A 12,321-nucleotide genomic window follows, 5' to 3' on the forward strand; every position below is an offset into this window, starting at 1 on the left:
GCCCACAGCCCAACTTAAAAAAAAAAATTTTTTTTCTGTGTATGAATATTGTATTGGAGTGAGGTGAGTTTCTTGAACATAATAGGCTGATAATTCTCATGCAGACCTTGGGAGATTATATTAAAGTCATATTAATGATTCTGAGGCCTAAAGGCAGCAACTATTTAACATGAAATATTTCTTTTAATTTTTTTTTTTTTTTTTTGTTTTTTTCATGACCGGAAAGGGGATTGCAACCCTTGGCTTAGTGTCGCCCGCACTGCGCTCAGCCAGTGAGTGCACCGGCCATCCTTATATAGGATCCGAACCCACGGCAGGAGCGTTGCTGCGCTCCCAGCGCTGCACTCTCCCTAGTGCACCACGGGGTCGGCCCCACACTTTCTTTATGAGGTATGCTGTCCTCTTTTGAAAGTAATCCCCTTTAAGAATATGACTATGATTAGCAATAGTATACCATATATATCAAAATTGCTAAAAGACTAGATTATAAATGTTCTCACTACAAAGAAATGATGAGTATGTAAGGGGATGAATGTCTTAATTAGCTTGATAAAACCGTTTCACCATGTATACATATATCGAAACATCATGTTGTACCCCATAAGCATACAATTACTACTTTTCAATTAAAATTAAAAATTAAAAAAGAATGGAAGATTGATACATGCTACAATATGAATGAACCTCAAAAACATTATCCTGATTGAAAGAAACCAGTCATGAAAGACTACATAGTGTATGACTTCATTTATAGAAAATGTACAGAAAAGGCAAATTTCTTCAAAGAGAAAGTGAATCTGTGGTTGCCTGGAGCTGGGGTGGGAATGGGAAATGACCACAAATGCGCACAAGATCTTTTCAGGGTGATGAATTGATTGCATCAATTCATTGGATTGGATTGATCCAATCAATTGGATTGTGCTAAAATTGGACTGTGATGATTGTACAGCTCCATAAGCTTACTAAAGTTTACAAATTAGACACTCAAAAATGGGTGAACTTTAAGGTATGTCAATTATACCTCAATAAAGCTGTTGTTTTTTTTAAAAAAGAATGCCCTTTTCTTGCCAGCCACAAAAATAAAAAAATAAATTTAAAAAAATGAAAAGAATGGAAGACAACTTTTAGCCAATAATGACCCCAATAGCTACATTTGAATGAAAATAAGTCTGAAACAAGAACATTTTCATTTTACCCTGTACTAACGTTTTCAATCCACTACCAGGAAGAGAAAAATTCTCCCACTGTTGGTAGCATCATTAGTCCTCACAATATGAAGACATTTTAAATAAGTTGATTGGCTTCAAATACCTGAGAAAGTACATGATCCTAAAGCAACAGTGAGCATGAAACGTCGGTACTGATTTTTAAATTGTACCCATTGATGTAAAAGATTCAGCAGCAAGCTCTTCAGATACATTGTACCAATTAAAAATAAGAAAATCTGAATGTATGATTGTAGTGTAAGGAAAGGCATTGTAAGTTTTCTTCCTTACACTAGTGGCATCTTTCAGTAATTTCTGCAAGTTTCTTGTTGTCTGCTTGTTTGTTTATTTTTGAAACCCAGACCAGACAAGGATGTTATTTATGGTATTACAAATTTTTTTCTTTATATATATATATATATATATATATATATATATATATACACACACACACACTCTCTGTAGAAGCCAAAAGAATGCCTTCCAAACACTTCTGAGTACTAATCACCAAAACATCTCAATTTGTTGCTTTACATGGCATAAGGGACTTTGCAGATGTCAAGGATCCTGAGATAAAGAGATTAGCCTGGATTATCCAGGTGGGCCCAGTGTGATTACAAGGGCCCTTATAAATGGAAGAGGGAGGCAGAAGAGTTAGAGAACAGGAGATTTAAAGAAGGGTCATGGCTGGCCTCAAAGATGGAAGAAAGGGCCACAAGCCAAGGAATGCAGGTGGCTTCCAGAAGCTGGAAAAGTCATAGGAACGAATTCAACCCTGGAGAGTCCAGAAAGAATATAGCCCTGTTAACACCTTTGCTTAATCTCAATGAGAACTCCCTTTTGGACTTCTGACCTCCAGAACAATAAGATAATAAATCTGTGTTGTTGTAAGCCAGTGAGTTTGTGGTAACTTCTTACAGCATCAAGAGGAAACTAATACATCCTTCAAAGCTGCTTGGAGCCTGGGGCTTCCCCTGCTCTTCCACTTTCTTCACTCCTACCTCTCCCTCCCCTTGGAACTGCCATCAGGGCCTATATAGGCCAAGGGAGAAAGATCATGAATTCACCCACCTTACCTGTGACCACGAGCTGCAGGGGGTCGCTGGGAGCTGACCACAAGTAAGGGAATCTGCTAGAAAAGCTGTAGCACCGGTAGGTCCCGCTGTGAGCAGCAGTCACTGTGATGATGGAGAAACTGGCCCGGTACCACCTCTCGGGTCTCTTGTAGGGCTCAGGGTCCCCCTCTCTTTGTAGAGCAAATTGGTCAAAGCTGTATGGGGTCTGACACTGTAAGGTCACGTCCCCTCCTGGGGAAACGGCCGGGCTGGGATGAGCTGAGAGAGTGGGCTTGGTGAAAACTCCTGGGAGAAAAGAAAACTCTGGTGTTAAAGACGACGGCCAGCGTCTCAGCTGTGGAGAGTGGGAATGTCCCACCACGTCTTTAAGGGCTAGGGAACTTTCTGGCTGTATCCTTTCTGGAGAGCCCATGCCCCCTGCCCAAGCTCACGGAGAGGCAGGGTCACAAAGTGGTTAGGGGAGTATGGCTGTGGTCACATCACAGTGCCTGGGCTTAAATCTTGATTCTGCCATTTAGTGGCCATGTGACCCTGGAGATAAATCCCCCTCTATATCTGTGTATCATGTCCTCTACTGTAAACTGGGAATCATTGAATGAGACAATGTACAAGGGTACTTCAAAAAGTTCAAGGAAAAATGGAATTAAAATATAATACAAATCTTGGGCTGGCCCATGGCTCGCTTGGGAGAGCGTGGTGCTGATAACACCAAGTCAAGGGTTAAGATCCTCTTACTGGTCATCTTTTAAAAAATACAATACAGATCTTTCCATGAACTTTTTTTTTCAGCCCTACATGGACAATCCATATCTTTTAAAAAATACAATACAGATCTTTCCATGAACTTTTTTTTTCAGCCCTACATGGACAGCCCTACATGAACTTTTTTTTTCAGCCCTACATGGACAATCCATGAAATTTTTGAAGTACCCTCATATTAAGCACTTAGCAGAGTGTCTAACACATAGCAAGCATTCAACATATGATCATAGTAACAAAATAGCTTAAGCTTATACTACATTGTAAGCTTGTAATATGGTATACAGTAGTTATATTTTAAACTTGTGTTAGGGCCGAGCCCATGGTGCAGTCAGGAGAGTACGGCGCTGGGAGTGCAGCAGCGCTTGTAATATGGTATACAGTAGTTATATTTTAAACTTGTGTTAGGGCCGAGCCCATGGTGCACTCAGGAGAGTACGGCGCTGGGAGTGCAGCAGCGCTCCCACCGCGGGTTCGGATCCTATATAGGGATGGCCGGTGCGCTCACTGCGCTCACTGGCTGAGCGCGGTGCGGCTGGTCTCAAAAAGGACAAAAAAAAAAAAAACTTGTGTTAAAGTACCAGCTTCCAGGTGCCTTCCAAATTCATTGAATCCTCACAAGGACCTATGAATTTATCACTATTAATGTCTCTATTTTATAAACGAAACTAAGCACGTGATGTTAAATAATTTGTCCAACTATAGGTAGAAATACTACAGTGTATACTTGAAATTTGCTAAGAGGATATATCCTAAATGTTCTCACTATACACACACAGAAAAGTAACTACATGAGGTGATGGTGTTAATTAGCTTGATTGTGGTGATTATTTCACAATGTATATGAATATCAAAATATCAAGTTATAAACTCCAATGTATATAATTTTAATTTATCAGTTATACCTCAATAAAGCTGAAAACAATTTTTAAAAATTGTTTAAAAGTAATTTGTTCACAATCATAAGATAATAAGTGGCAGAATGAAATTTAAATTGTTAGTTTCATCTCTAAGGTTTCCACTCCTAAACATGAATCCACTACTATAATTTGAGATCCTTATCGCTGAGGGTGTTGCAGCGTGCCAGGCACACCGCAGTCACAGAAGTTGCCTGGTAGTTATGGCTCATTCACTCACTCAACAATTTTTTTTTTCATTAAGCAACTATTATGTGTCTGTCTCTGTTCTAACAAATAATAATCCTATCAAGAGGAAAAAATAGACAATAACTGAGATAAACAAATAAATGAATGTCACTTTAAATTGGAGTGCAATTTTAACTAGGGGGGTGAGGGAAATAATTAATGACAAGATAGCCTGTGAGTCAGACCCCAAAAGCAATAATGAAGCAGGAAGGCTGGCATGTTCCAGGAGCAGAGGAGAGGCCAGCGATGCTACAGTGGAGTGAGGGAGGGAAGGGAAGGGTGACACCAGCTCAGGTGCCTGGTGACTGCTGCACAGCCGCTCAGGAATAACGAGAGGCAAGCGAGGCACCCTCCCGGGAGGCAAAATTTAATTTTTTCCAAATAACATAATTAAGTACTGAAAAGTTGAAAAGTAGGTTATTAAATTTTAAATTATTTTGTTCAAATATTTCATTTTTACCTCCCCCCCTTTAAAAAATACCCCAGAATTTATTATAATTTTACATTAAAGGTTTTCATGGAAGTAAACTCACCAATGACATTTCCAAAGTCTACTTTTAGAAAATAATTAACCATTTAAAAATGCATTGAAACACAAATAGAGGTTTGTCCATTTTTCCTCCTGTCTCAGCCTCAGGGATGGCTCGGCACAGGCACTGCTAGATCTCGACTCAGTTTCAAATTGTGATATTTTGTTCATCGTTGATGTTTTTGGAATTGATTTCGATTTTTTTTTTAATTTCATGAAAATGTTATTTACATTGATTAATGAGTTTTGTGGTACTACCTCCCCTAACTTTAGCACTCGAGGCCAATGCCTCAGGTGCCTCACCTTAACTCTGTCCCTGTTGGATTTTTGGATTTAGTGTCCTTGACATCCCTCATTTTCACCCCTGTGGAGTCCAGAGCTAAGGACCATGCAGCCCTGAGGCTACAAGTCCAGCCTCACTCCACCCCTTCCCCTTGGGTTACCAGTAGCAACCAGCTCCAGCTGGTCACTGGGGGGAGACCAGCGGGACCCATTCTGATAGGAGCAGCGGTAGAGTCCGGCCAAATCCCTTTTCATGGCCGGGATGAAGAGGACTGCATGATCCTCATACTTCTTGGATCTCAGTTTCTCCAGGCGGTACAAGTCCACGCCCGGAGGCCCCTGACACCGGATGGTCACCGGCTTCTCCAGGGGCACCAGGGAGCTGGGCAGAGCCTGAAGAGAGGGCTTGGGGAGTGAGCCTGGAAGAGAAGCAGAGCCCAGAGGTCAGTCTCCAAACAGACCCCTTCCTGGGTCCCTGACACCCCCTCCCGCCTCTGGCTGGCTGGACCCAGAGGAGGGTTCCAGGGACTCTGGGAGGACTCACCATCCTGCGCTTGGATCACCTGCCCTAGACACAGCCCTGAGGAAAGAAGAAAAGGACCAGATGCTAAGAACTCCATTCAATCGACACTTTCTGCCAGCTTGGCATGAGGACAGGACATTGCATGCATTCACTTTCTTCATCATCATTATTTTATTTTTTCCAAAGACACTCACATGCACATACTTTAAGTGAAAGAAGCCAATCACAAAAGGCCACGCACGATGCCATTTATATGAAATGCTCAGAATGGCAAACCCATAGAGAAAGAAAGCAGATGGCTGGTGGTCATGGCTGGGGAGAGGGCCTGGGGAGGGACTGCTTAGTGGGTGTGGGGTTTCCTTTGGGGGTAATAAAAGTATCTCTGAAACAGAAGGAGGTAATGGTCATACAACATTATTAATTACTAAATGTCATCAGTGGTAAATTTTATGTTATGGGTGTGGGGTTTCCTTTGGGGGTAATAAAAGTATCTCTGAAACAGAAGGAGGTAATGGTCGTACAACATTATTAATTACTAAATGTCATCAGTGGTAAATTTTATGTTCTCTGTAGTTAATCACAATAAAAGTTGTTTAAAAGTTAAACAGGGAATTCCTTCCCTGACCCTGTCCAGCTCCCGCCGTTGCCCCTCACCCATGCACACACTTTTAACTATTTTTGCTGTTCCTTCTGACGACCGATAATTCTAAAAAAACAAAGGCATGCACACCGCTCCCTGTTGACTCATTAATTTTAGACATTGCACATTGACTTCCTTAGCAGAGGTGAGGATTCCAATATCTGACATTGCCATTCCCTCTTTTCCTCTCTTCAATCTCTCAATATACAATAATATCCAAGGGTACAAGCAATAACATACCATTATTGTATTGACAAGTGTTGTATATACTGTTGCATGTCATATATTATTGCATTTTATCCTATATGCAATACCATAGTCCTTCCTTATCCGCCGTTTCATTTACATGCGGTCAACCTCGACAGGATTTTATCATCTCACATCTTCACAACCAGAATGGATTTTATGTTATCTGTAGTTAATCACAATAAAAGTTGTTTAAAAGTTAAACAGGGAATTCCTTCCCTGACCCTGTCCAGCTCCCGCCGTTGCCCCTCACCCATGCACACACTTTTAACTATTTTTGCTGTTCCTTCTGACGACCGATAATTCTAAAAAAACAAAGGCATGCACACCGCTCCCTGTTGACTCATTAATTTTAGACATTGCACATTGACTTCCTTAGCAGAGGTGAGGATTCCAATATCTGACATTGCCATTCCCTCTTTTCCTCTCTTCAATCTCTCAATATACAATAATATCCAAGGGTACAAGCAATAACATACCATTATTGTATTGACAAGTGTTGTATATACTGTTGCATGTCATATATTATTGCATTTTATCCTATATGCAATACCATAGTCCTTCCTTATCTGCCATTTCATTTACATGCGGTCAACCTCGACAGGATTTTATCATCTCACATCTTCACAACCAGAATGCTGAGCACAGTTCGATAAGATATTTTGAAAGAGAGAGTGATTCACATAACTTCTATTACAGCATATTGTTACAGTTCTTATTATTAGTTATCGTTGTTAATCTCTTACTGTGCCTAATTTACAAATCAAAATTTATCACAGGTATGTATATACAGGAAAAAAACATAGTACAAGCGTACTTCAGAAAGTTCATGGAAAGATTCATATTGTCTTTTAATTCTATTTTTCCACGAACTTTTTGAAGTAAGTGTGTATATATACAGGACGTGGAACTATCCGAGGTTTCAGGCATCCCCTGGGGGTCTTGGAACTTATCCTCTGAGGATAAGGGGGGACTACTGTATAGACAATAAAACCCTACCCTCACGGGATACATTGGGCCCCAAAAATTATCAAATAAAATATATGATTGGGTCATCAGGAAGTTAATACTATCCAGTTGTCTATATGATCACAAAAAGCACAGTAATAAAGGCAGTGAAAGCTACCCTCGACTCAACTGACTATCAATGAGAAAAACCCCAGTGACCGCGAGAAGCCATCTCAACTCCAACCCTACTGCACAACTGGAAAGTGAACAACCCTCTGAGAAGGGGCTGTGTGCAAGGTGGGGTCTGTTGCATTATAAGTTAAGATGTCTCAGGGTGTGTTACTCACAGGTTTTCCACTATTTTACACTTTTTGGTGAAATCAATATTCAGTGATTTCATTAATATGACTGCAAATTCTATTCACACCTGAGGATTATCATGTTGTACCTATCTGTGTTTTCTGGTTGTTTTCCAAAGTGTTAATAAATGCCTGATTAATTTCCATCTTCAGGGTTTTATTGGAACCTATTACTAATATTTCCACAATTTTTAATAGCTTCTCCATGTAATTTTACACAACATCTATGAAACTGCATAATCTGTAAATTTTGCTTTTTCCCTTGGAGGTCCTCTCCTCCCATTTTTCCTTCCATCTGGACTAATTAATTGCTCTTTTTCTCTCAAACTAAGACTTTTTTGTTTTTCCCTTAAGTTGGTAAAATTATCTGTTCTAATCTTACTGGAGTTGCCATACTTAGCAAATAAAAATACAAGACTCACAGCTAAGTCTGAATTTCAGGTAAGCAACAAATCACTTTTTTTAGTATAAGTATGTCCCATGAGATATATAGGATATACTTATGCTTTAAAAAAGGATTTTTTTTTGTTTGTTTATCTAAAACTCAAATTTAACTGGACACACTATGTTTTATCTGGCAACCCTTATCCTTAACACATACACACACAATAGAAAAAGAGACTACAATTGTTCCCTTTATAAGCAAGGAAACTAGACAGAGAGGCTAAGCAATTTCCTTTCACTCACACAGCTAGCAAGTGGCTGAGCCCAGATCATCTCTGACTCCAGAACTTAGAGAGTGACACACTTGTCACCAGCCCACTCTGAGTCCCACCCCTTGTCCACCCCAGGCTCCCTTTGCACCCTGTACCCAAGCACCACCCACATCTCTGCCCACCATGACCAACACAGCCCCACCTCAGTTCCTTCATAGGTTTCCATGGGACCCTCTAACATGGCTGGAAATATCGCAGTCATGCTAAGCGCTGTCTGTGTATGGACTTTGAGTTGCCATAAATCCTACTGATTAAGTACCATTATTTGTTCCGTTTTATACATCGGGCTGTTGAGGCAGTATTTGCTCTACAGTCCTACAGCAGGTAGGTGGTAGATTCAAACACTAGCAGCATAGTTCAGTGGTAAAGACCATGGACTTTCAAACTCATAGAAGCAGAGAGTAGAATGGTGGTTATCAGAGGCTGAAGGCTGGGGAGGGGAGTAGAATTGGAGGGATGTTGGTCAAAGAATACAAAATTTCAGATAGACAGGAGGAATTAGTTCTGGAGATCTATTGTATAGCATGGTGACTACAGTTAATAACAATGTATTGTATACTTGAAATTATCAAAATTAGAAGAGAGGGTTTTAAATGTTCTCACCACAAGAAACTGGGGGAAAGGAATAATGAGAAGTCATGGCTTAAGGTTAATGGGTATAGAGCATGTTTAGGATGATGAAAAAGTTTTGGAAATAGAGGTGGTGGTCACACAGCATTGAGAATGTAATTAATTCTGTGCAATTGTATGTATTAAAATGGTAATTCTTCAAACCACCCCCCAACTTCTGCAACCATCCCAGCAACAATCACTGAGCTGCCACCAGAAGTGCCCAGAGCTCCTGAGTCGGGGCGGGAGAGGGCCGAGGACCTCAGCCACAACCCCCGACATCTGCAACCAGCCCAGTGACGACAACTGAGCTGCCACCAGAAACACCCCAGGGTTCCCAGGCTGGGGCGGTGGGGGACCAAGGGCTTCAGCCATGCCCCCTAACATCTGCATCTAGCCCAGCAACGACTGAGCCCCCTCTGGAAACCTCCTGGTGTCCCCTGCCGGAATGAGGGGGTGCCACGGGCCTCAACAACGCTCCCCTCCTTCCTCCTCTGACCCTATTTCCTTCCCCCCAACTGCTCTGCAACACATCTTAGAATGTAAAAAAATAATATTAATAAATAAATTTTTTAAATAAATAAAATAATTCTTATGTTATATACATTTTACCACAATAAAAATAAGAAAGGAAAGGAATGAATAAAAACAAAACAAAATAGATGTTCTCAGTGCAAAAAAAAAAAAGATAAGTGAGGTAATGGACAGGTTAATTAGCTTGATTTGGCCATTGCACAATGTACACATATATCAATACATCATGCTGTACACTATGAATATGTATAATTTTGTCAATTGAAAAAATAAGTAGAAATGGCCAGTTCCCTCTTCCCAAAAAGATAAATTTTTTTAAAAAAGAACATGGACTTGTTGCCGAAATTCCTCAGTTTGTATTCAAGCCCAGGCTGTCTGACCCTGAACACGTTACTTAACCCCTCTGGGTCTGTTTTCTCGTCTATAAAATAAGGATAATTATAAGTCCTACCTCATCAGGCTGTTCAGGATTAAGTGAGTTAAAAAATATACCTAGCCCATAGTATGTGCTACGTAAGAGTGTGTTAAAGAATGAATGAAAAAATGAATGAGAGTTTGTTTGTATCACAGTCTGCCTTCTTAGCACCAATAACACGACAGGTTCCTTCCTGCTTAGTCTCTTGGAGCCTCTGGCCCTTTAGTGGTAAAGTTCTTCTGAAGAAACAAGGAAATAATGCATATGACGTGCCTAGCACAAAACTGATGAAGATCAGGCAAGACAAATCCCACCACCTATCCTTTGAGGGAAAAATCTCATTTGCTCCACTACTGTAGGGAATATTCACAAATTAAATCTATAACCTAGTCCTGATATCATCAAGTCCACATTTAAAAAAAAAAAAAAGCAACTATAGTATAGAAGGAAAAAGTTGGGACCAACACTAGCAGACCTGTGTTTATTTCCTGGCCCAGGCATGACTAAACTGGAATAACTCAGACAAAACATGCCATCTCCCTGGGCCCCAGCTGTCCCACTGAACAAATGAAGGGGCTCTTGTGGGTCCCCTCTTGCCTGAAATTCATTGCTGATGCAATTTTTTTTTTTTTTAATGGCTGGCTGGTAAGGAGATCCAAACCCTTAACCTACTGATACAATTTTAAAAAATATATTCTTTGGCAGAACAGTGTCTGTCTTTCAGCATTTCCCAGATCAACCCTCAGGACTCACCAAGACAGAAGAGGGCAGATAAGGATGGAGACATGGTTCCTCAGCCTTGTCCTGAGCTCTGTGGCCAAGGAGGGAAGTCGTGGGAGCCTGGAGCACAGACACAGGATGTGATGAGGATGAAGAACACTCTCCTCCCTTCCTCCATCAGCCCCAGCTTTTCCTAATTGAGACTCATCAAGCTGGTGCTGTCTCCTCAGGAGAATGACTTGCACACAAGCTCCAAGGAGTCTCACTTATCTGCCTTGGCCAGCCTGGTGTGGGACTATCCATCTGCCTACTGGGGCATGGTCTGTGTTCCCACGCTCCCATAATGCCCCAGCAGTCACTAGGGAAATGTCAATCAAAACAACAATGAGATATCTCTTCACACCTACTAGGACAGGATGGCTATAATTTTAAAAAATGGAAAATAACAAATGTTGTGAGGATGTGGAGAAATTAGAACATTCATGTATTGCTGGTGGGAAGGTAACATGGTGCAGTGACAGTTTGGTGGTTCTTTAAAAAGTTAAGCATGGGATTACCATATAATACTGCAAGTTCACTTCTGGTTATGCACCTAAAATAATTGAAAGCAGGGTGTCAAACAGATGCTTGTACACCAATGTGCATAGCAGCTTTATTCACAATAGTCAAAACGTGGAAGTAACCCAAGTGTCCATCAACAGAAGAACAGATAAACAAAATGTGGTATATGTGTGCAATGGAATATTATTCAGTCTTAAAAAATGGAGTTTTAATACATGCTACAACATGGATGAACCTTAAGGACATTATGATAAATGAAATTATACAGACACAGAAGGACAGGTATTGTATGATTCCATGTATATAAGGAACCTAGAATAACTAAATTCTAGAAACAGAGAAAGTAGAATGCCAGGGGCTGGTACAGAGTTTGTGTTGGGAATGATGAAGAAGTTTGGGGTATAGATGATGGTGATGGTTATGCAACATTGTAAATGTATTTAATGCCACTGAATTGTATGTGCACTTACAAATGGTTAAAATTATAAATATCATGTTATGCATATTTTAGCATAATTCTTTTAAAAAAAGAAACTCGCTGACATCACCTTCCCTAAGTCACTGATTAATTTAACAGACATGTTTGAATGCCTGCTTCCTTTCAAATATTATGGAAGCCACTCAGCACCAGCAGTTTTATCAATTACAAATGTTTTCAGCTGTGTAGAATTAATAAGGCATAATTAACAATAGTTAGACAAATAGTTTATTTTTCTTACAAAGTAAAGTCTTTGCAACAAAAGCATTGGTGAGGTGGACCAATAGTGGCAGAACTGGATTCTCTGTCTTGGCTTTCTCTTTCATGTCAAAAGATGGACGTATCCCTGAAACAATAAAACTTCTTAAAGAAAACATACAGTGGCAGAACTGGATTCTCTGTCTTGGCTTTCTCTTTCATGTCAAAAGATGGACGTATCCCCTGAAACAATAAAACTTCTTAAAGAAAACATACGGGAAACACTTCAGGAAGTAGGACTGGACACAGACTTCATGAATACGACCCCAAAAGCACGGGCAACCAAAGGAAAAATAAACAAATGGGATTATATCAAAC

At 40.3% G+C, this 12,321-nt stretch overlaps 1 protein-coding gene across 1 annotated transcript in view; it reads right to left on the reverse strand.

The window, feature by feature from the left end:
- Nucleotides 1-10,773, reverse strand: part of GP6 (glycoprotein VI (platelet)) — a 26,387-nt gene extending 15,614 nt beyond the window's left edge. Inside the window, exons 1-4 of the mRNA XM_008586082.1 lie at nucleotides 10,740-10,773; nucleotides 5,541-5,576; nucleotides 5,158-5,415; nucleotides 2,282-2,566 (exon numbers count right to left, since the gene is read on the reverse strand). Coding sequence (XP_008584304.1) covers nucleotides 2,282-2,566; nucleotides 5,158-5,415; nucleotides 5,541-5,576; nucleotides 10,740-10,773 — 613 coding nt within the window. The remainder of the gene's footprint in view (nucleotides 1-2,281; nucleotides 2,567-5,157; nucleotides 5,416-5,540; nucleotides 5,577-10,739) is intronic.
- Nucleotides 10,774-12,321: the final 1,548 nt, after the last annotated feature.

This window comes from Galeopterus variegatus, unplaced genomic scaffold (genome assembly GCF_000696425.1).
Source record: "Galeopterus variegatus unplaced genomic scaffold, G_variegatus-3.0.2 Scaffold3821, whole genome shotgun sequence".
NCBI lineage: Eukaryota > Metazoa > Chordata > Mammalia > Dermoptera > Cynocephalidae > Galeopterus > Galeopterus variegatus.